At 41.1% G+C, this 23,903-nt stretch overlaps 1 protein-coding gene, 1 non-coding gene and 1 pseudogene across 2 annotated transcripts; 2 read left to right on the forward strand and 1 right to left on the reverse strand.

Annotated features, from left to right (window-relative positions):
- Nucleotides 1-3,528: 3,528 nt before the first annotated feature.
- On the reverse strand, nt 3,529-20,559 carry LOC132430314 (olfactory receptor 5B21-like). The gene is given in 4 exon segments (XM_060019703.1): nt 3,529-3,855; nt 3,857-4,372; nt 4,375-4,518; nt 20,533-20,559. Coding segments are annotated over 4 exon segments (1,014 nt in total).
- Nucleotides 8,331-8,403, forward strand: TRNAK-UUU (transfer RNA lysine (anticodon UUU)). The gene has a single exon. It is a non-coding gene; the product is annotated as a tRNA-Lys (tRNA).
- Nucleotides 20,560-22,615: 2,056 nt separating the features above from the next.
- Nucleotides 22,616-23,173, forward strand: LOC132430315 (mitochondrial calcium uniporter regulator 1 pseudogene; annotated as a pseudogene).
- The last annotated feature ends 730 nt before the right edge of the window (nt 23,174-23,903 follow it).

The raw sequence follows: 23,903 nt of genomic DNA on the forward strand, positions 1-23,903 counted from the left end.
GCCAATTCCAACTATCAAGACTGATATGCCCTGATCGATGCATATTTCATAGAATATAGGAAAAATTCCTGCCAACAAAGTTGTTGAACACTGAGTCATGAATCTCAAAGTGCATTACATCGGTCACCACATATGCAGGAGGATTTGCACCATATATGCACCATACATGCAGGAGGATTTGCTTTGTTGAAGTAGAAATTATACCTCATATTCTTAAATGTGTTTGTATTCTGCAGCATGCCTTTCCACACAGCAGGGACATATCATGAAAGACTGTCTTTAAATGATTTATACATCAAATAAGTCGTCTATTGAAATTTACTGAAATACAAGGCTACTTTTTTTTCTCAGAGAATTGGGCAGGAAAGCAAGACTTATGTTCAAATCTGGGCTCCTCTTGCTACTGCTAGGCAAGTAAGATTTTCAAAGAGTTGATTTCTTCAACTGCAAAACTGGAGCACAAAAATCTGTCTCCTAGTGAACAAATGAAAGTAAAAATGTCTTTTGATACATCAAGAACTTTATAGAAAGTAAAGGATGAATAAGAGTCAAGGAAGATTTGGTTCGTGGGAGGTTAAGCAAGTTAAACTGTGGGAATCAGGGTTTTCAATTGTAAAATGAGAGAACTGGTATAGGTTATTTTTAAAGACTCTTTCTTGGCTAAAGAGTCTATGACTCTGTAACGTTGGCTTCAATCGTCCAGGACTCTTAATATTTTAATTTTTCTTTCCATATACATAAAAGCTAAACAAATAATTTCATGCACAAAGGGAGACTCCTATTTAAAATAATTCAATCATGAATCCTTTTTAAAAAGGATAATCTACCCTGATGTAAATAATTATCCTTATATATGTGTTTTCACATTCTGTTTTTGGACGTTTCAGGAAGGAAGTCTTCCTGTGCTTTTACTGTGCTAACTTGAGCTAACTTGAGGGTGGGTGTTGTTAAAAACCAAATGAGCATTTTGTCTCCATTTGAGAGATTTCCCATGTGGACGTGAAAAGTTCCCCATGGTAATTTGTATTCTGTAAATTGATGTCTTACTGGCAACAAGACATCTCCTTCTGAGCAGCTTATGTAAATGAATACTCACGTGGTGTCAGATTGAAATGTGTCTGCTGTAGGACTGGGAGGTTGGAGGACAGGAAATTAAACAATGAATGGACATAAAGGCTTGGACGTGGATGGGGTGGACAGAGTGGGGGAGCTCAGGAGCCAAAACTGGGAAGTACAAGAACAGAGAAGTGAGAGCTATTGCAGGACTCTCAGCTGTATAAATCATGCATGCATTATGACGGGCATGTTTGCATACTTTATTTCATGGTATCTTCACAGTTTATCCTGTATGTTGGGTTCAAAGAGATCAAATGACTTTCTCAAGGTCACACAACTGATAAGAAGGGTAAGAATCCTCACCCAGCTCTTGATACTAGAACTAGGACCTTCATACCCATTTGCAGTCAACTCTAGTGCTAGTTTGAGATGACTTCAATAGAAAACGTAATATGTAGTCATTAGGCCTTTAACTCTTAGAAGATCCACATACTTTTCTGCCTAAACTGGGATATAGAGGCAGAAAGAAACATGCCCAGAAACACACCTTACTAGGTACTGTAACAGTTTTAATATAAAAACGATAGACTTTAATTTTTCATAGGGATCTTACTGCTTAGTGGTGAGGGAAGTTCTTGCTTGGGCTGAAGATGGAAAAAGGTTGAGGAAAAAAGGAAGAAAAAGAGGAAGAGGAGAAGGGAAAAGAGGAGCAGGAAGAAGAGGAAAAGGAGTTAATGATATCTGTCAAGTAGGAAAAGAAGTTGAGCTCTGAGTGGAACACACTCAATGCTCGGACAGATGCTTCCCAGACTCTTCTCCAAAGCTGGGTACCTTGAGCTCTGTAACTTCTATAAGTCACGAGAAGGACTCCTTGGTGAAGTGGATCCTGGCCATTCAAGGTTGTTCTTCTGTGTGTTACTGGAAAATCCTCACTGCTAAGGCAGGGAGGGGGGAGGATGGATGAGGCAAGTCTAGGTTGTCAAGGCCTTGGATCCAGAAGAAGCTCCCAATCCCTTTAGGTGATGGTGACCATGAGCTTGAGAAAGTTTTTCCTACAGGTCAGCCTAATGTCCCTCTTTGCTTCTCTCTCCACAAGACCCATGACCAACCCTCTTCAGACCAAGGCTGCCCTGTGCGTAATGGAGTTTGATCATCTCGAAACTAATATGACCTTCTAAGCTCTCCGATTTAGCCCACCAAGATTTCTGGTGTTCACATTTAAGATAAAAAAAAATTGTTTTTGGAGATCTTGAAATCGTGAAATATGTGGCAGCGTAGACTAATCGTAGCTATAAACATCAAGCAGTTGATACGTGAGAAGTGAAATGAAACACCGCTCCCTTCCCACTCACACGTAGCCGCTCACACCACTTAGCTCAGGAAACAAGACCTGAAGGTAGACTTGTGTTGTGCACCATCAGGCCATTCCCATCTTAAGAAGTACACTAACACAGGCTTTTTAATTTTTGCTGCATCTAATTACAGAACATCTGAATAGAACAGGGATCCAGAGGTGAACTGAATTTTTGAAAAAACAGAAGCAAGGAGGGCACAAAAATCTATTGTGTGAATTCATAATAGATCCACCAAACTTAAGGATGATGAGAAATGCAAGCATTTAATTCAGAAGACAAACATCCCTTCTCAAGGCCCCTGGAAAAAAAGTTTTTTCTTTAAACCTTCTGTAAGTTTTGGTTATTATGTTAGACCAAGGCCAAAAGCATAGAACAGAGTGCAGGAACTCTAAAAAGAGATATACTTATTCAGGTTAAAGTTTAAACAATTTATCTACGGAAACATACATACACAAGGTGGCTTATTGTTTTCTACCAAAGTTGTCCTAACACTTTAACAGAAGGAGATGGAGAACACAAAAGTACACAGTCTATGAGTGAGGATGGGAATGAGAGTGGGCGCAGAAGGATCGGGGTTAGAAGGATTTCATACTGGGTCACCTGACTCTTGGTCCAGTGCCTTGTCCTTTCAATTACAACCTTCTTTGAGACATTATTAAAAATATTGAAACATCCTTTGTCAGCATTAGACACTTTAACTTTCAAACTCACGGATCAAAGAAACGAAAAGCATAAGGCTGTGCCTTCCAGTTGACAACTATTATTCAATGAAGATGTAGTCCTTACACCACGTTTTAATAACAAATAGAAAATTTTTTCCAATTAAAATAGGGAGAGGGAAAGTCAGTGCACTCAATTTATGCTTTGATCTTCTGCTTTAAACCGTGTCGGGAAACTAATGCAGGAAAGATTTTAAACATCCCAGGGTGTTGTTCACTAAATATAAGGTTATTTTTCTGAGTGAGACATTTCAAAGGGCTGCTTTTTTTTTTTACCACTTTTCCTAACAGCAGAAGTAACCACTGTTCTTGGAGAAGAAAGAAATGAAATCTGCCAAACCTCAAAAGTTGGGGTGGCATCTAGGTCTGGGGGGAAGGTTCATCCCTTAGTTACCTGCCTACTTCCTACTCACACTTAAAGACTGGGAATTAAGTTTGTTGAGTATTTTCCAGAGAGTATGTTTCACTTCTTTGTTCCTAAGACTGTAGACCAAGGGGTTCAGCATGGGAATCACCACCGTGTAAAATACAGATGCTATTTTGTCCATGTCCATGGACTGGGTGGAGCTGGGCTGTAAGTACATGAAGATGATTGTTCCATACAAAATGGAGATGGCCGTGAGATGGGACGCAAAGGTGGAGAAGGCTTTCTTCCTTCCTTCCGCAGAATGCCTCCATCAAACGGCCATGTATATGAAGAAGTAAGAGATAAGGATGACCAGGAGGGTGAAAAAGACACTGGCCCACGACAAAGAAGGCCACCAGCTTGCTCATGCCTGTGTTGGAGCACGAGAGAGCCAGGAGTGGAGGGACTTCGCAGAAAAAGTGATTCATCCCATTTGAACCACAGAAGGAGAGTCTGAAGGTGTCTGCTGAGTGGATGCAGGCATTGAGGAAGCCACAGGCATTGAGGAAGCCACAGACATAGGAGCCCAGCCTCAGGAGGGCATACACACCTGCTATCATGGTGCTGGTGTAATGAAGGGGCCTACACAGCACTGCACGGGGGTCACAGGCCGTGGAGGCCAGGAGGTAGCACTTGACGGTGGCAAAACCCACAAAGAAGAAGGACTGAGGAGCACATCCATTGTGGGAGATGAGTTTGTTTCCTGAGTGCAGTGCAGCCACCGTCTGGGGAGCTACGGCTGAGGAGTGACCCGGATCGACAAAGGAAAGGTTGCTGAGGAAGAAGGACATTGGAGTGTGGAGGTGGGAGTCTGAGTAGATGACCAGCACCATCCCCCCCGATTCCCAACCAAAGTGATGAGGTAGATGAACAAAAATACCAGGAGGAGGGGAACCTGGAGGTTGGGGTCATCTGTGAATCCCAAGAGGATGAACTCTGTTGCTTCTGTGCTATTCTCCACTGAGGTTAACTTCAATTTAGCCTGGCAATTAAAGGAGAGGAGCCAGTGAAACAGATGAAAGTATAGAGGGATGATATAAAAATAGAAAACTAAGATATATTGAGAAAGTACTCTGTGTAAGGCACCTGCTAGACCCTTCTATTACATTACAGCATTTAATCCTGTGAGATAAGTACTATTATGCCTACTCTCTTGGGAGCTTAATATTGACGAGAATAACCTAATTAGTAGGGGTCAGAGTTAAATTCACATCCTTATACTTCTGAACCCAATGTCCATACGCCCAGAGCTTGAATTATTCTACCTGTTTACATCATATGAAACAAAATATGATATGTCTTGTAGCCTAGCTTTTAAGATTTTGTTTATTCCGTTTTTAAAAAATCAAAAAGAGAATAGCATGAAGTAAAAAGTATAAATCCCTCATTCCTTGTTTTTTTATTCCACTCCTAAGAGTATAGCCTCTACAGAGATTTCCCGTATGCCAATAGAATTATATGGTACTAAGCATAGTAAGAGCTTACTGTATGCCAGGCACTGCTCCAAGAGCTTTACTTGAAGTTAACTTATTTAATCCTCAAACCAACTCTTTGGGGTTGATCATATTATTTTCCTCATTTTACACAAGGAGAAACTGTATAAATGTGTAAACTGTGCAAAATATACCCAAGGAGTATATACGATACTCTTATTTCAAAATGTTCACCTTTTTCAACAATGCTCCATGATATAAAATATGCAAATGGAGCTTTGTTTTTTACTTAGATTATTTCCAGTTGTCAGTATATTTTATACTTGGTCTCTTTTTTCTGGCTACTATCGGCTCCTAAAATCTAGTAGCTTTTAGATGAAGACTGGAGAGCTATTATGATGAAATAATAGTAATAATAATAAGATGAAGAAGAAGGAGGGGGTGTAGGAGGAGGAAGGGGGGAGGAGGAAGAAGAGGAAGAAGGAGAAGAAAAAAGAGAAGAAGAAGGAGAAGAAGAGAAGAGAAAAATATCGCCCAAAGTCACATAACTGGTAAGTCTTGAAAGTGGAATTAAAACCTTGGTCTCTCTGATATCAAATCCAAAGCTCTTAACCACAATTTTAATGTCTTTAGAAGTTTATCCCTCAACAGTAATTCAATTGCATTTTATCTTTATATATTTAAATTGAGATTATACCTCTCCACTTCCTATCAGAAGTCTTTGTTATTGATCCTGATTACAATTAAGTTCTCCCTTCTCTGCTCTCCCAAAGCGCTTGAGACTTGATTCACACAATTAGTTGAGCAACCGCCCAGCCTACCATGACCCCTTGATCACATACCTAAATATTGGTGAATTAATTAGAACGTCAATAGCAAAGTGTTTAAACATTTTTCATGCTAACTAACCCCACCACAAACAGCTTCTTGTTCTCTTGTCTAGCTGGGTCCACCTTCTGTGCCAACATATTAGCTAAGACTCGTAGTATAAAAAATATTCAGAATTAACAGTGAGACTGGGGCTGGGCAGGCCTGGAGCAAGACTTGTGTCCTAATTCTAGTGACCTGTCTCTCTCTCCTATTGTTTTCCCTCAGTCTGATGTGCTTATAGGTTTTTCCTGTCCCCGGTGGCAGAATGGGTGACAACAGGCTCTGACAGAGGAAGAGAGAAAGGGAAAAAGAAGGGATTTAAGGGAGAAAAGGCTTCAGCTCTGCCTGACCTTGGTTATCTGCAAGTGCAGTGATCAGATTGGTAAGGAGTCTTTTTTATACCACAAATGGAGACAGCCCAGCCTGTCATGTTCAGATGACGATTACACACACGAGTGTCGCAGCTGGTGTCACAAGACTGGCTCAGCCAGTTTGGAAATGCTACTGGTCAGGAACCATGATAAAACTCCAGTCCTGGTTTCCATTTTCCACCTTTATAAACAGTGCTCCAGGGAATACCCTTGTAGATGTCCTCTCATGTCCCCTTCTTTTTCCTTAAGATAAATTCCTAGCATTTTATATTTTTATCCTTCTTCTGCTTATTGACAGATTTCCATTCAGTAATGTGTCAATTAACTTTCCAACCAGCAGCACTTTCATTACATTTAGCCAGTCCTTCTTTTTTCTTTTTTTCCTCTTGACTTTTGTCATGTGTGTGTACTCTATAATTTAGCAGACACAGTATCCTATCATCTATGACAGGCAGTTTCCTGATATATATTAGGAATCTGGGGCCTCTTAACTGCAATATCTGTACAGAGCCCCAGAGCAGGACCCATCAACCTCATCACTATTAACATTACGTGCTGGATTAAACAAAGAATGAAATAATGCCATTTGCAGCAACACGGATAGACCTAGAGCTTGTCATACTGAGAGAAGAAAGTCAGACAGAAAAAGACAAATATCACATGGTATCGCTTATACGTGGAATCTTTAAAAATGGTACAAATGAACTTATTTACAAAACAGAATTAGAGTCACAAATGTAGAAAGCAAACTTTCGGTTACCAAGGGGGAAACACGGAGGGGGAGGGATAAATTGGGAGATTGGGATTGACATATACATGCTACTATATATAAAATAGATAAGTAAATAAGGACCAACTGTATAACAGAGAATTCTATTCAATACTCTGTAATGACCTATATGAGAAAAGAACCTAAAAAAGGGTGGATATATGTATATGTATAACTGATTCACTTTGCTGTGCAGCAGAATCTAACACAACATTGTAAATCAACTCTACTCCAATAAAAATTAATTTAAGAAAAACATTATGGGCTGGACAGTTCTTTGGTTGCAGGCGGGGGTGAGGCAGGGGAAAGGCTGTCCAGTGCATTGTGGGAGCTTTAGCAGTATCCCTGGCCTCTATCCACTAGAAACCAGGAGCAGACTCCCTTCCCCAGCTGTGACAAATAACAATGTCTCCAGATACTGCCAAATGTCCCAGACGTCCACAGGGTCATCCCTGGTGGAGAACCACTGTTCTAGAGATTATAAAACTCTATTTGTGTTCACGGTTTACTAAGTCACAATTCCATGAGTTATGTATATTATATATTTTATAGCATACACATATATTACAGACCCATATTCATGTGTAGATGTATATATATGAAGAAACTGAGACTTGGTGAGATAAAGCAGTTAGTTCAAGATCTAGTATTCCAGCCAATTATTGCTGCTCATTGGTGGGGGAGTCTAGGAAGGGAGAACTGCTTGCCAAGTACTGTGGTCCTTCAACTAAAGAGATACTCACCTTCCTATTTCATAAACCAACCTCTTCCCCAACACAAGGTAGGGTAAATGACGCAGAAAAACTCCAAAAATGAAAGGCAGCTGACTTCTGAATTCTATTCCAAAACACCTTCTCAAATGCTTATTTAATCTATTTTCACGGTTAATACTGACCACCCAATTATACATACCTAAGCTGTAGGTCTGATTTCTAACAGTTATCATGCACTCCCTATGTTGAATTGCCCCAGACTGCCATCTTCATATACTATCAATTAACCTTCAAAGTATTTCTATGTTCTCTTGATAGACAACACTTTCTATTATGCATTGTGTCACTATTAATAAATGTGTCTGGATCCAGAGCAGCAAAGAGAATTTGGAGTCAGGGCAGAGAGAGGAAAGCTTTGCTTTGCCCAGCACCACCCCTGAAGACCTGAATCTAAATCCCATTGCTGCCACTGCTGCTGTGTTCCCTCCCACCAAAGTCCTACAAAGGCCAAGCTTTTCTGCATAGGCCTAAAATAAATATCAGAAGGAGCCTTGAAAAAGTAAAGACATTTAAAGAAAATATTTAAAGGTAGCCTGTGATCAACTGCTTTATTTAATAAATAACAAATATGAGGGAATTCCCTGGCGGTCCAGTGGTTAAGACTATGCACTTTTACTGCCGAGGGCCCGGGTTCGATCCCTGGTCAGGGAATTAAGATCCCACAAGCCGTGTGGCGTGGCTAAATAAATAAATAACAAATAAGAAAGTGTGTTGAAAACTGAAAACCATTAAAACTTCAAGGATTAAGGGATTATAAAAGTAGAAACCACCAAGATAGATAATCTGAAAATAAAAGTGTTATCAAAATTGTTTCTAAAGGTGTTTGAAGAACACCTCAGCCATCACATCGCATTGGGGGATTTCCAAAAGAAGAATCTCAAGGGAAAACCATAGACTAAATTCCACGAAAAAAGAGACAATAAAGGATTAAGGGAGATAAAATATGAGAAAATCTAGCCACTGTGTGGTCTACGGTGGGTGCTCAATACAAACTAATTTATCTTTTCATTAAACTATCCGTCAATCAATAGAAAACAAACTTATGGTTACCAAAGGGGAAAGGAGGTGGGGGAGGGATAAATTAGGAGTTTGGGATTAACAGATACAAAATATAAAATATGTATCTCTATATAAAATAGATAAATGACAAGGTCATATATATTTATATATTATATATACATATATATATTATATATAATATATGTATCTATAACTGAATCGTTTTGCTGTATACCAGAAACTAGCACAACATTGTAAATCAACTATACTTCAACAAAAAAATATTTTGAAAAACTATGGGTCAGTCATATGAACTTGAGTCCCAGACTTTATTAACACCAGCTGGTAGCAGCATTCTACCTAGAAATGACTATATCAGTTTCTGTTTAAGAAAAGATGACCCAAAAATTACCTAGGAGAGGTTCATCGTCTCAGTTTTTCATGTGGCAGAGGGAAGTGGGGAAAATGGAACTGAGTCCTTTTTTTATACCTACTTCTGAGCCCCTTTCTCCTTAAAAAAAACCCATTATTTTTACCCACAGTATGAAGAATGTTGAAAAAAAAAAAAAGTCAGGGAAAACATACCTAGTTCCTTGGGAATTCTGAGACCTTAATTCAGAACCTTCAACTACGGGGGTTTCTGAAGCCTGCAAAGGAAAAGAAAAGCTGTTCAGTCTCAGAAGTCCTCAGATTTCAAAGCGTAAAAGATTTCCTGAGGCTACGACGTAAGTGGAAAAGCAGTTCAGCTGCGACTGCAGGTTGCTTCAGAGCTTGAGAGGTACCACACTGTATGAGAGGCCTGGAATCATCCAGAAGCTGGCATCTGTGTAGGTGTGGGAGCCTCTGGAGGGACTCAACCCCAATCCAGAGCTCAGTAACATGCAAACGAGTGATCAAAACACCACTTTCTTAGATTCCATATATATGTGTTAGCATACGGTATTTGTTTTTCTCTTTCTGACTTACTGCACTCTGTATGACAGCCTCTAGGTCCATCCACCTCACTACAAATAACTCAGTTTCGTTTCTTTTTATGGCTGAGTAATATTCCATTGTATATATGTGCCACATCTTCTTTATCCATTCATCTGTCGATGGACACTTAGGTTGCTTCCATGTCCTGGCTATTGTAAATAGAGTTGCAATGAACATTGTGGTACATGACTCTTTTTGAATTATGCTTTTCTCAGGGTATATGCCCAGTAGTGGGATTGCTGGGTTTTATGGTAGTTCTAATTTTAGTTTTTTAAGGAACCTCCATACTGTTCTCCATAGTGGCTGTATCAATTTACATTCCCACCTAGGGGCAAGACGGGAATAAAAATGCAGACCTACTAGAGAATGGACTTGAGGATATAAGGAGGGGGAAGGGTAAGCTGGGAGAAAGTGAGAGAGTGGCATAGACATATATACACTACCAAATGTAAAATAGATACCTAGTGGGAAGCAGCCACATAGCACAGGGAGATCTGCTCGGTGCTTTGTGACCACCTAGAGGGGTGGGATAGGGAGGGTGAGAGGGAGGGAGACGCAAGAGGGAAGAGATATGGGGATATATGTATATGTATAACTGTTTCACTTTGTTTTAAAGCAGAAACTAACACACCATTGTAAAGCAATTATATGCCAATAAAGATGTTAAAAAAAAAAGACAACTAAGAAAAAAAACAAACAAAAAAAAACCCCCCAAAAACCCACCACTTTCCTGAGGGAATGAAACATTATTGTGATGTGGAAAGGCTTAAAGGCCCAGGGGGAGCTCCAGGCCTTCAAGCAAGGGCTAAAATGACTGGTGATCAAGTTTCATCAAAAATGCCTTCAAAGGAGCTGCAGGGTCCAGCCATCCCCACTCAGCCTATAGAAGATGTCCTGTGAGAATGTGGGATTTGGTACTTTCTCTAAGACTAAACGGGGAGAAATTTTCATTTCATTTTTATTTAAAATTAAAATTTCTAATTTTCATTTTAATTTCATCTATATTTAAAATTAGAAATTAAAATTTCTAATTTTATTTTATTTTATTTATTATTTTTTTTTGCAGTACGTGGGCCTCTCACTGTTGTGGCCTCTCCCGTTGCGGAGCACAGGCTCCAGACGCGCAGGCTCAGTGGCCATGGCTCACGGGTCCAGCTGCTCTGCGGCATGTGGGATCCTCCCGGACCGGGGCACGAACCTGCATCCCCTGCATTGGCAGGCGGACTCCCAACCACTGCGCCACCAGGGAAGCCCAAAATTTCTAATTTTAAATACAGATGATAGACTTCATCAAAATTTCCATTTGCCTAAATCCGTCTCTAAGGAACCTCAAGTTACAAGGACTTTTATGGATCAAAACAGTTTCATGAAATTTTTTTCCGATCAACTTGATTTTAAATGAGCTTTAGCATGGAGCTTACAGGAAGCAGTCTTCTCTTCCAGCCCCTACTGAATGATCACATATTGGATGCTTCCTGTGTTTCAGCCCTTGCTAAGTACTATATGAGTGTGTTTTTTCACTTACTGTTCACCCAACTCTACGAGAAATGTATTGATATTATCCTTCCAGTTTTACAGTTGTGAAAACTTCAGTATATACCTAACACCCTAATCTTGGTTTCTAATAATAATCTCCAATAAAAGGAACTCCTTGGAGAACTGACTGATTCCAAGACTAGAGCAAGGGATACAACACACAAACTTGGAGCAGCTTGTCACTCCAGGAAGTAAGGAGATGCTCAAGTCTGTCTGACTTAAAGTCTACATAGTTTTACACCGTGCTCTACTGCTCCTTTTGGGAATCAGTGTAGAAGAACAGGGCTGCTCTCAGAATCCAGAAGAGGGTCCTGCTTCCCACAGGGACTCACAAATGCATGTTCCAATAGAGTCAGCTACAAAAGTGAAGCTTATTTACAATTTTTCTTTTCCTTTTATAAAAAAATTTCTGTTAGAATAAATTTAAGTTTTTTTGATCAAATAAGAAGTGGCCAAGTAAGTAGCAAGCTAGGTGTTAAGAGGCCAAGGATGTTTTTGCACCACTCTTCAAATTTTGTAGGATCTAATCTTCTGACCCACACATCCAACCCAAAGACTAGACTTTCCTCATTGTTATTTTATTTGATCACTACAACAACCAAAGGGAGGATGGAGAGAGAAAGAGGGAGAGAAAAGGGGAGAAAGATTAAAAAGAGAGGAGGAGGAGGAGGAGGAGCAGGGGGAGGGGGAGGGGGAGGGGAGGGAGAGGAGGAGGGGAGGAGGGGGACGAGGGGGAGGAGGGGGAGGAGGGGGAGGAGGGGGGGAGGAGGAGGAGAAGGAGAAGAAGAAGAGGAAGAGGAGGAAGAAGAAGAGGAAGAAGAAGAAGAGGAGGAAGAAGAGGAGGAAGAAGAGGAAGAAGAGGAAGAAGAAGAAGAAGAAGGGGAGGAAGAAGAAGAAGAAGGGGAAGAAGAAGGAGAAGGAGGAGGAGGAGAAGGAGAAGAAGAAGAAGAGGAAGAGGAAGAAGAAGAAGAGGGGGAAGAAGAGGAGGAAGAAGAAGAAGAAGAAAGAAGAAGAAGAAGAAGAAGAAGGGGAGGAAGGGGAGGAAGAAGAAGAAGAAGAAGAGGAAAAAGAAGAAGAAGAAGAAGAAGAAGAAGAGGAAGAAGAGGAAGAAGAAGAGGAAGAAGAGGAAGAGGAAGGAGGAGGAGGAGAAGGAGAAGGAGAAGAAGAAGAAGAAGAAGAAGAAGAAGAAGAAGAAGAAGAAGAAGAAGAAGAAGAAGAAGAAGAAGAAGAAGAAGGAGAAGAAGAAAAAGGGAAGAGAAGAGGGAAGGGGAAGGGGGAGAAAGGAAAGAGAGAGAAGGAAAGAGAAAACTTCACCTTGTAGGTCCAACATCTAACAACTGTGACAATCTAGCCAAAACATCTGACTCTATAAAATAATTTAGTACTCTCCTTTATCTGCATTTAATATTCTAAAAAAATTAAACTTCTTAAAATGAAGACTATTAACATGGTAAAATGGAATAGTACTGGCTCTTGGCGAGTGAGAGACCCAGAATCAGCTGCTTACTAAACGGATAACTCATCATTTCCTCGTGCTCCTGGATTTATCTTCTTCCTCTTCCCTCTCAAAGGTTCTTCATTCCTATGGGGATACTTCTGCTTTGACTTCTGTGGCTCCTTCACCGTTGGGCTCCTCACAAGGTCAAGCTGTGACTTCACCTTCAAATAAGTATACTTTGGGGTTTGAGAAAAGTAAAGGGGAAGAAAGGGGCCAATTCTGACTTCGGGGTTAGTTCAAGGCCAGGTATCTCTGAGTTAATGCTGCCACCTTGCGGCCATTGCAAGCCTTTCCTGCGAGGGTTACAAGAAGAATGAAGAAGCTACCAGTCCACCTAAAAAAGTTAGTTTTATAGACACATGGGATGTCAGCACCTTTTAAGACTTAAGAGATCACTAGGTGTTAAGGTACCCAAGACACCATGGCTCAGAGGTGATAAGTACAGTCCCTAGAGCTAGATGCACGGGTTCAAACCCCAGCTCTCCCACCACTGCCTGGATGACTCAGACAAGTCATTTAGCCTCTCCATTCCTCTCTTTCTCATTATGGGATTGTTGTGAGAATTAAGTGAACAGATGTAAAGTACTTAGAATACTGAACACTGTATAACTATGTGTTATCTTGTAAATATATAATTTTACCGAGGAATAAACAGGTTCATAGAGATGAAGTGATCAGCCTAAAGCCACGCCGCTGATTAACAGCATAATTGAAACCCGTGCTCTAACACTCCTGACTCATTTCCATCCATCAATTTCCCCAGAATTTCCCGAATTTCTCTTGAGTCCTCAGCCCCACTGAGGTATCTGCACTCTCCGCGGATGACATCATCTTCTTTACTAAGTTTGGGGCCACCTGATGTTAATGTCACATCAGCCACTCCATCTAAATTCAGGCTGCCTTCTGCCTTCCTAGCTCGGACCTTGCCCTCTTCTTTTCCCACCCCCTCCATCTATACCGTTGATACAATCTTTACTCTACTTACTCTTGTGAGATCTTTACTGTAGCAATTAGCCCCATCCTTCATACCTTCTCTTACTTGCTCTTAACCCATGTGTCCACAAGCATGCTTAATTTACCTATCCTTTCCCCAAAACTCTCAAAAGGCTTTCTTCCAACCTAATAGACCCTTATGCTCTATGAATATCCCTCCTTCTACCCTTACAGTTATCATCTACATCAACTCCCATCCTATCCTCAGTCTACTGCACCATAGCCTCAACTATTTCCACCTCCATTCTAATGAAACAATATTTTTTAACATCTTTATTGGAGTATAATTGCTTTACAATGGTGTTTTAGTTTCTGATTTATAACAAAGTGAATCAGTTATACATATACATATGTTCCCATATCTCTTCCATCTTACGTCTCCCTCTCTCCCACCCTCCCTATCCCACCCCTCCAGGTGGTCACAAAGCACCGAGCTGATCTCCCTGTGCTATGTGGCTGCTTCCCACTAGCTATCTATTTTACGTTTGGTAGTGTATATATGTCCATGCCTCTCTCTCGCTTTGTCACAGCTTACCCTTCCCCCTCCCCATATCTTCAAGTCCATTCTCTAGTAGGTCTGTGTCTTTATTCCTGTCTTACCCCTAAGTTCTTCATGACATTTTTTCCCTTAAATTCCATATATATGTGTTAGCATACGGTATTTGTCTTTCTCTTTCTGACTTACTTCACTCTGTATGACAGACTCTAGGTCTATCCACCTCATTACAAATAGCTCAATTTCGTTTCTTTTTATGGTTGAGTAATATTCCATCGTATATATGTGCCACATCTTCTTTACTCATTCATCCGATGATGGACACTTAGGTTGTTTCCATCTTTGGGCTATTGTAAATAGAGCTGCAATGAACATTTTGGTACATGACTCTTTGAATTATGCTTTTCTCAGGGTATATGCCCAGTAGTGGGATTGCTGGGTCATATGGTAGTTCTATTTGTAGTTTTTTAAGGAACCTCCATACTGTTCTCCACAGTGGCTGTATCAACTTACATTCCCACCAACAGTGCAAGAGGGTTCCCTTTTCTCCATACCCTCTCCAGCATTTATTGTTTCTAGATTTTTTGATGATGGCCATTCTGACTGGTGTAAGCTGATATCTCATTGTAGTTTTGATTTGCATTAATGATTAATGAAGTTGAGCATTCTTTTATGTGTTTGTTGGCAGTCTGTATATCTTCTTTGGAGAAATGTCTATTTAGGTCTTCTGCCCATTTTTGGATTGGGTTGTTTGTTTTTTTCTTATTGAGCTGCATGAGCTGCTTATAAATTTTGGAGATTAATCCTTTGTCAGTTGCTTCATTTGCAAATATTTTCTCCCATTCTGAGGGTTGCCTTTTGGTCTTCTTTATGGTTTCCTTTGCTGTGCAAAAGCTTTGAAGTTTCATTAGGTCCCATTTGTTTATTTTTGTTTTTATTTCCATTTCTCTGGGAGGTGGGTCAGAAAGAATCTTGCTGTGATTTATGTCATAGAGTGTTCTGCCTATGTTTTCCTCTAAGAGTTTGATAGTTTCTGGCCTTACATTTAGGTCTTTAATCCATTTTGAGCTTATTTTTATGTATGGTGTTAGGGAGTGATCTAATCTCAAACTTTTACATGTACCTGTCCAGTTTTCCCAGCACCACTTATTGAAGAGGCTGTCCTTTCTCCACTGTACATTCCTGCCTCCCTTATCAAAGATAAGGTGACTGTATGTGCGTGGGTTTATCTCTGGGCTTTCTATCCTGTTCCACTGATCTAACTTTCTGTTTTTGTGCCAGTACCATACTGTCTTGATTACTGTAGCTTTGTAGTATAGTCTGAAGTCAGGGAGCCTGATCCCTCCAGCTCCGTTTTTTGTTCTCAAGATTGCTTTGGTTATTCCGGTCTTTTGTGTTTCCATACAAATTGTGAAATTTTTTGTTCTAGTTCTGTGAAAAATGCCAGTGGTAGTTTGATAGGGATTGCATTGAATCTGTAGATTGCTTTGGGTAGTAGAGTCATTTTCACAATGTTGATTCTTCCAATCCAAGAACATGGTATATCTCTCCATCTATTTGTATCATCTTTAATTTTTTCATCAATGTCTTATAATTTTCTGCATACAGGTCTTTTGTCTCCTTAGGTAGGTTTATTCCTAGATATTTTATTCTTTTTGTTGCAATGGTAAATGGGAGTGTTTTCTTGATTTCACTTTCAGATTTTTCATCATTAGTGTATAGGAATGCCAGAGATTTCTGTGCATTAATTTTATATCCTGCTACTTTACCAAATTCATTTATTAGCTCTAGTAGTTTTCTGGTAGCATCTTTAGTATTCTCTATGTATAGTATGTCATCTGCAAACAGTGACAGCTTTACTTCTTCTTTTCCGATTTGGATTCCTTTTATTTCCTTTTCTTCTCTGATTGCTGTGGCTAAAACTTCCAAAACTATGTTGAATAAGAGTGGTGAGAGTGGGCAACCTTGTCTTGTTCCTGATCTTAGGGGAAATGCTTTCAGTTTTTCACCATTGAGGATGATGTTGGCTGTGGGTTTGTCATATATGGCCTTTATTATGTTGAGGAAAGTTCCCTCTATGCCTACTTTCTGCAGGGTTTTTATCATAAATGGGTGTTGAATTTTGTTGAAAGCTTTCTCTGCATCTATTGAGATGATCATATGGTTTTTCTCCTTCAATTTGTTAATATGGTTTATCACATTAATTGTTTTGCGTATATTGAAGAATCCTTGCATTCCTGGAATAAACCCCACTTGATCAGGGTGTATGATCCTTTTAATGTGCTGTTGGATTCTGTTTGCTAGTATTTTGTTGAGGATTTTTGCATCTATGTTCATCAGTGATATTGGCCTGTAGTTTTCTTTCTTTGTGACATCCTTGTCTGGTTTTGGTATCAAGGTGATGGTGGCCTCGTAGAATGAGTTTGGGAGTGTTCCTTCCTCTGCTATATTTTGGAAGAGTTTGAAAAGGATGGGTGTTAGCTCTTCTCTAAATATTTGATAGAATTCACCTGTGAAGCCATCTAGTCCTGGACTTTTGTTTGTGGGAAGATTTTTAATCACAGTTTCAATTTCACTACTTGTGATTGGTCTGTCCATATTTTCTATTTCTTCCTGATTCAGTCTTGGCAGGTTGTGCATTTCTAAGAATTTGTCCATTTCTTCCAGGTTGTCCATTTTATTGGCATAGAGTTGCTTGTAGTAATCTCTCAAGATCTTTTTATTTCTGCAGTGTCAGTGGTTACTTCTCCTTTTTCATTTCTAATCCTATTGATTTGAGTCTTCTCCCTTTTTTTCTTGATGTGTCTGGCTAATGGTTTATCAATTTTGTTTATCTTCTCAAAGAACCAGCTTTTAGTTTTATTGATCTTTGCTATCATTTCCTTTGTTTCTTTTTCATTTATTTCTGATCTGAAATAATTTGGGATGTTAAAGTCCCCTACTATGAATGTGTTACTGTCAATTTCCCCTTTTATGGCTGTTAGTATTTGCCTTATGTATTGAGGTGCTCCTATGTTGGGTGCATAAATATTTACAATTGTTATATCTTCTTCTTGGAAAGATACCTTGATCATTATGTAGTGTCCTTCTTTGTCTCTTCTAATAGTCTCTATTTTAAAGTCTATTTTGTCTGATATGAGAACTGCTACTCCATCTTTCTTTTGGTTTCCATTTGCATGAAATATCTTTTTCCATCCCCTTACTTTCAGTCTGTACGTGTCTCTACGTCTGAAGTGGGTCTCTTGTAGACAGCAAATATATGGATCTTGTTTTTGTATCCATTCAGCCAATCTGTTTCTTTTGGTGGGAGCATTTAGTCCATTTACATTTAAGGTAATTATTGATATGTATGTTCCTATTCCCATTTTCTTAATTGTTTTGGGTTCGTTATTGTAGGTCTTTTCCTTCTCTTGTGTTTCTTCCCTAGAGAAGTTCCTTTAGCAGTTGTTGTAGAGCTGGTTTGGTGGTGCTGAAGTCTCAGCTTTTGCTTGTCTGTAAAGGTTTTAATTTCCTCATCAAATCTGAATGAGATCCTTGCTGGGTAGAGTAAGCTTGCTTGCAGGTTTTTCTCCTTCATCACTCTAAATATGCCCTGCCAGTCCCTTCTGGCTTGCAGAGTTTCTGCTGAAAGATCAGCTGTTAACCTTATGGGGATTCCCTTGTGTGTTATTTGTTGTTTTTCCCTTGCTGCTTTTAATATGTTTTCTTTGTATTTAATTTTTGACAGTTTGATTAATATGTGTCTTGGCATATTTCTCCTTGGATTTATCCTGTATGGGACTCTCTGTGCTTCCTGGACTTGATTCACTATTTCCTTTCCCATATTAGGGAAGTTTTCAACTATAATCTCTTCAAATATTTTCTCAGTCCCTTTCTTTTTCTCTTCTTCTTCTGGAACCCCTATAATTCGAATGTTGGTGCGTTTAATGTTGTCCCAGAGGTCTCCGAGACTGTCCTCAGTTCTTTTCATTCTTTTCTCTTTATTCTGCTCTGCAGTAGTTATTTCCACTATTTTGTCTTCCAGGTCACTTATCCGTTCTTCTGCCTCAGTTATTCTGCTATTGATCCCATCTAGAGTATTTTTAATTTCATTTATTGTGTTGTTCATCGTTGTTTGTTTCATCTTTAGTTCTTCTAGGTCCTTGTTAAATGTTTCTTGCATTTTGTCCATTCTATTTCCAAGATTTTGGATCATCTTTATTATCATTATTCTGAATTCTTTTTCAGGTAGACTGCCTATTTCCTCTTCATTTGTTAGGTCTGGTGGGTTTTTATCTTGCTCCTTCATCTGCTGTGTGTTTTTCTGTCTTCTCATTTTGCTTATCTTACTGTGTTTGGGGTCTCCTTTTTGCAGGCTGCAGGTTCGTAGTTCCCGTTGTTTTTGGTGTCTGTCCCCAGTGGCTAAGGTTGGTTCAGTGGGCTGTGTAGGCTTCCTGGTGGAGGGGACTAGTGCCTGTGTTGTGGTGGATGAGGCTGGATCTTGTCTTTCTGGTGGGCAGGTCCACTTTTGGTGGTATGTTTTGGGGTGTCTGTGGACTTATTATATTTTAGGCAGCCTCTCTGCGAATCGGCGGGGTTGTGTTCCTGTTTTGCTAATCATTTGGCATAGGGTGTCCAGCACTGTAGCTTGCTGGTCGTTGAGTGAAGCTGGGTGCTGGTGTTGAGATGGAGATCTCTGGGAGATTTCACCATTTGATATTATGTGGAGCTGGGAGGTCTCTTGTGGACCAGTGTCCTGAAGTTGGCTCTCCCACCTCAGAGGCACAGCGCTGACTCCTGACTGCAGCACCAAGAGCCTTTCATCCACACGGCTCCTCAATTTAGGATGATTCGTTGTCTATTCATGTATTCCACAGATGCAGGGTACATGAAGTTGATTGTGGAGCTTTAATCCGCTGCTTCTGAGGCTGCTGGGAGAGATTTCCCTTTCTCTTCTTTGTTCTCACAGCTCCCAGGGGCTCAGCTTTGGATTTGGACCCGCCTCTGCGTGTAGGTCGCTGGAGGGCGTCTGTGCTTCGCTCAGACAGGACGGGGTTAAAGGAGTCGCTGATTGGGGGCTCTGGCTCACTCAGGCCGGGGGGGAGGGAGGGGCACGGAGTGCGGGCCGAGCCTGCGGCGGCAGAGGCCCGTGTGACGTTGCACCAGCCTGAGGCACGCCGTGCGTTCTCCCGGGGAAGTTGTCCCTGGATCCCAGGACCCTGGCAGTGGTGGGCTGCACAGGCTCCCCGGAAGGGGGCTGTGGATAGTGACCTGTGCTCGCACACAGGCTTCTTGGTGGCGGCAGCAGCAGCCTTAGCGTCTCATGCCCGTCTCTGGGGTCCATGCTGATAGCCGTGGCTCGCGCCCGTCTCTGGAGCTCCTTTAATCAGCGTTCTTAATCCCCTCTCCTCGCGCACCAGGAAACAAAGAGGGAAGAAAAAGTCTCTTGCCTCTTCGGCAGGTCCAGACTTTTTCCTGGACTCCCCCACCGGCTAGCCGTGGCGCACTAACCCCCTGCAGGCTGTGTTCACGCCGCCCACCCCAGTCCTCTCCCTGCGCTCCAACCGAAGCCCGAGCCTCAGCTCCCAGCCCCACCCACCCCGGCGGGGAGCAGACAAGCCTCTCGGTCTGGTGAGTGCCGGTCGGTCCTGATCCTCTGTGCGGGAATCTCCCCGCTGTGCCCTCCGCACCCCTGTTGCTGCGCTCTCCTCCGAGGCTCCGAAGCTTCCCCCCTCCGCCACCTGCAGTCTCTGCCCGCGAAGGGGCTTCCTAGTGTGTGGAAACCTTTCCTCCTTCACAGCTCCCTCCTGCTGGTGCAGGTCCCGTCCCTATCCTTTTGTCTCTGTTTATTCTTTTTTCTTTTGCCCTACCCAGGTACGTGGGGGGTTTCTTGCCTTTTGGGAGGTCTGAGGTCTTCTGCCAGCGTTCAGTAGGTGTTCTGTAGGAGTTGTTCCACGTGTAGATGTATTTCTGGTGTATCTGTGGGGAAGAAGGTGATCTCCGCGTCTTACTCTTCCGCCATCTTCCCGGAAGCCCCTGAAACAATATTCTTAAAGGCCACTCCAGACCCTGCTTCACAGACATGCATCTAGTGTAGTCACATGGGGACCCATGCTCAGAAGGGCCCCATCCTTGGGGTTTAATGCTCTGCAGTTGTCATCTTCAAATTATTAATAATTTTATCTTCAAATATGTATTTTGTAGATAAAATCTGGTGGGACAACGGAGCGTGCCTGAGAAGCTTGGAACCTCACCTCATGCGTGGTCACACCTCCCTCTGCCTTGCATTCTCCCTTCAACCCACCAAGTTCACAACTTCGATGACTTGCATGTTGCCTACAGATTAATGTGCAGCCTCTCCAGCCTGACATTCAAAGCAAACTAGCCCCAACCAACCTTTGCAGTTTTATTTCTCTTCCTTTTTTTAGTTTAATTTTTATTTTATATTGGAGTAGAGCTGATTTACAATATTGTGTTAGTTTCCAGTGTACAGCAGTGATTCAGTTATACATATACATATATTCATTCTTTTTCAGGTTCTTTTCCCGTATAGGTTATTACAGAATATTGAGGAGAGTACCCTGTGCTATACAGTAGGTCCTTGTTGATTGTCTATTTTATATAGAGTAGTGTGATTATGTTCATTCTCTTTATTACTACCAAGTATCCTACTTTATCCATGCACACCCGGAAAGGCACACCTTAGATCCTCAATAAAGGAGCTCTTTTCTCCACCTACCATATCAGGCACATTTTCCCCTTTGCCTTACTTCATGCTTCTCCGCCCTGCCCCAGGTTGGAATGCCCCAGTTTTCTTTTCCTGCTTCCACGTGAAGATTCAAATTAGAGCCTTCTCTACCATGAAGTTTTTCTCTGAGGTTCTGAGAAACATGTGTGCCTCCTTCTCTTTATATCACTTTTCCAAATTTCCTCCTTTTGTTTCCTTTCCCAGAACCAAATACTTCCACGTTTCCCACCTGTAGGTCCTTCGTCTTTCACTGCCCTGACCTCTGCTGCCAAGGAAGAAACCCTCCTGTACGGACAAGCTCATATTAGGGCTGAATGTGTGACTCTGCCTAGACTGTAAGCTCCTTGAAGACAGAGACTAAGTCTTACTATCTTAGGTTTTCCCCTGGAACCTAGAACAGTCCTGTAAACAGTAATTGCCTACCAAATTATGCAAATCCTACCTGATTTTCTATTTAAGAAATTGGACTAGGAACAGGGATGTCATTTGAGGAGCTCACTTAGGGCAAATTTATTTGTCTTTAACTCACCAAACTAACATTCAGATCACCAGACGTGGTAATGTTAAAAAGCACTGTATGCTTCTCATTAAGAATAAAAAAGGAAAATTACTATTTGTAGGTTTGCAAACCCTGAGGGCTTCTTTGTTAGTGAAAAATAAAAAAGAAACAGTTTAAACTGGTGCTTTGAAATATATCTCCCCCTTGCCTTTAAAGAGGAAACCAACAGCCATCGGCTGTATCACAGCACATTTGCATATGTAAACTCATAGAAGATGGACCATCCTTATTCCTGAGGATAACACCTCATCTCAGCCTCCATCTCATCTGTCCCCTGTTGTATCTAGTTTGATTACCTTATTCATCTTAAGCCTCCAATATCTCCATCTCTGTGACCTTCGTCCTCTCAGCACACACACATCCAAAAAATACTTCTCAACTCTGATCATCCTTAGAGCTACCCTTCTAACGCAGCTTTAGTTTCCACAATATATCTCAAAAGAGATGTTCATGTCCACTGAGTGAATGAACAAAGAGATGATAAAAAGTCAAATGATATTGCACAAGGTAACAGAACTAGTAAGCAGTAGAGCTGGACAGAAGCCTACACCTGAAGTCAAGACCCACATCATAAAGCTGTCCCAAGGGCTTCCCTGGTGGCGCAGTGGTTGAGAGTCCGCCTGCCGATGCAGGGGACACGGGTTCGTGCCCCGGTCTGGTAAGATCCCACATGCTGCAGAGCAACAAAGCCGTGTGCCATACCTACTGAGCCTGTGCTCTAGAGCCCACGAGCCACAACTACTAGAGCCCGCGAGCCACAACTACTGAAGCCCGCACCCTCTAGGGCCCACATGCCGCAACTACTGAGCCCGTGAGCTGCAACTGCTGAAGCCCACGTGCCTAGAGCCTGTGCTCTGCGACAGTAGAAGCCACCTCAATGAGAAGCCCATGCACCCCAGCGAGGAGTGGCCCCTGCTTGCCACAACTATAAAGAAAAGCCCATGCACAGCAACGAAGACCTAATACAGCCAAAAAATAAAATAAACAAATAAATAAATAAAATAAAAAATTGTAAAAAAAAAGCTGTCACCATATTTTAACTAAAGTTCAAATACATCAGTCCCAAATGAGCCATAAACCCATGCCTTAGTGTGTTTACTTGAAGGAAATGGGTTTACTACTCGACAAGCAGAAATTATGCATCTGCATTGGTCAAGATCATGGAGGCCAACATGGATCTCATCTACAAAGATATGTCACCAAGATGTAGCAGGACATCATTCTTCAGCAGATAATGTCTCAGGTTGCTAATGTGAAAAAGGATACGATTATTATGAAGAGGAGCAAATTTCCATCCTTCAAAGCAGAAAATGAGAAAATGAAACTTGAACTATATCAATTAAAACAAGTTATGGATGAAGTAATAAAAATCAGAACAGATACAAAATTAGATTTCAGTGTAGAAAAGAGCAGAATCAAAGAACTGTATTCATTGAACAAAAGAAAGCTGCTGGTAATGAGAACAGAAATAGTGATATTACATCTCAGCAAGATCAGACCCCCACTTAGATAGACACTGAGGTTGCTGACCTCAAAACCATGCTAAAGTTGTACAAGCTTAATAATATTAAACAGTGAGCAGGGTCTATATTTATGTGGCTAATGGTAAGTCTGGGACTTTATGACCTGTGTTTATAATAAGGTGCCTATTTAAAAAAAAAAAGATCAAGAAAAAAAAAAGGATCAAAATTTGCCTGTTGATGAGTTTGGAATTAGATAACAGAGTGAAGCCACCAAGCTTATGACCAGAAAGCATGTGGAATTATATCTTTGCCACTGTATCCTTTTAAGTAATATTATGAACTGAATTGTGTCCCACCAAAGTCCATGTGTTGCTTTGCTGTCTGTCTGAAACTAATGCGACATTGTAAGTCAACTATACTTCAGTTGAAAGAAAAAATAATCTATGTGTTGAAACCCTAATTCCCAATGTGTCTGTGTTTGGAGATAGGGCCTTCAAAGAGGTAATTTAGATTAAATGAGGCCATAAGGGTGGGACCCTAATCCAATAGGGCTGTTGTTCTTATAAGAAGAGGCGGAGACACCAGGGAGACACATGTACAGAGGAAAGGACATGTGAGGACAACTGTGAGGAGAAGGTGGCCATCAGCGAGACAAGGAACGAGAACTTAGGAGACACCAAACCTGTCGACACCTGGATCTTGGACTTCCAGCCTCTAGAACTATAAGAAAATAAATTTCTGCTGTTTCAGTCATCCAATCTGTGGTGTTTTGGTATAGCACCTCTGGCAAAACTAATACAAGTAATAATGATGCCTGAGAATTTCGCTTGAATTATGGTTAAGCCATTGACAGGCAGTGAACATCATGGCCTTGGAAGGTTCCTGAACTCTTTTCCCTTGGTTCT

This window comes from Delphinus delphis, chromosome 8, assembly GCF_949987515.2.
Source record: "Delphinus delphis chromosome 8, mDelDel1.2, whole genome shotgun sequence".
In the NCBI taxonomy this organism is placed as follows: Eukaryota; Metazoa; Chordata; class Mammalia; order Artiodactyla; family Delphinidae; genus Delphinus; species Delphinus delphis.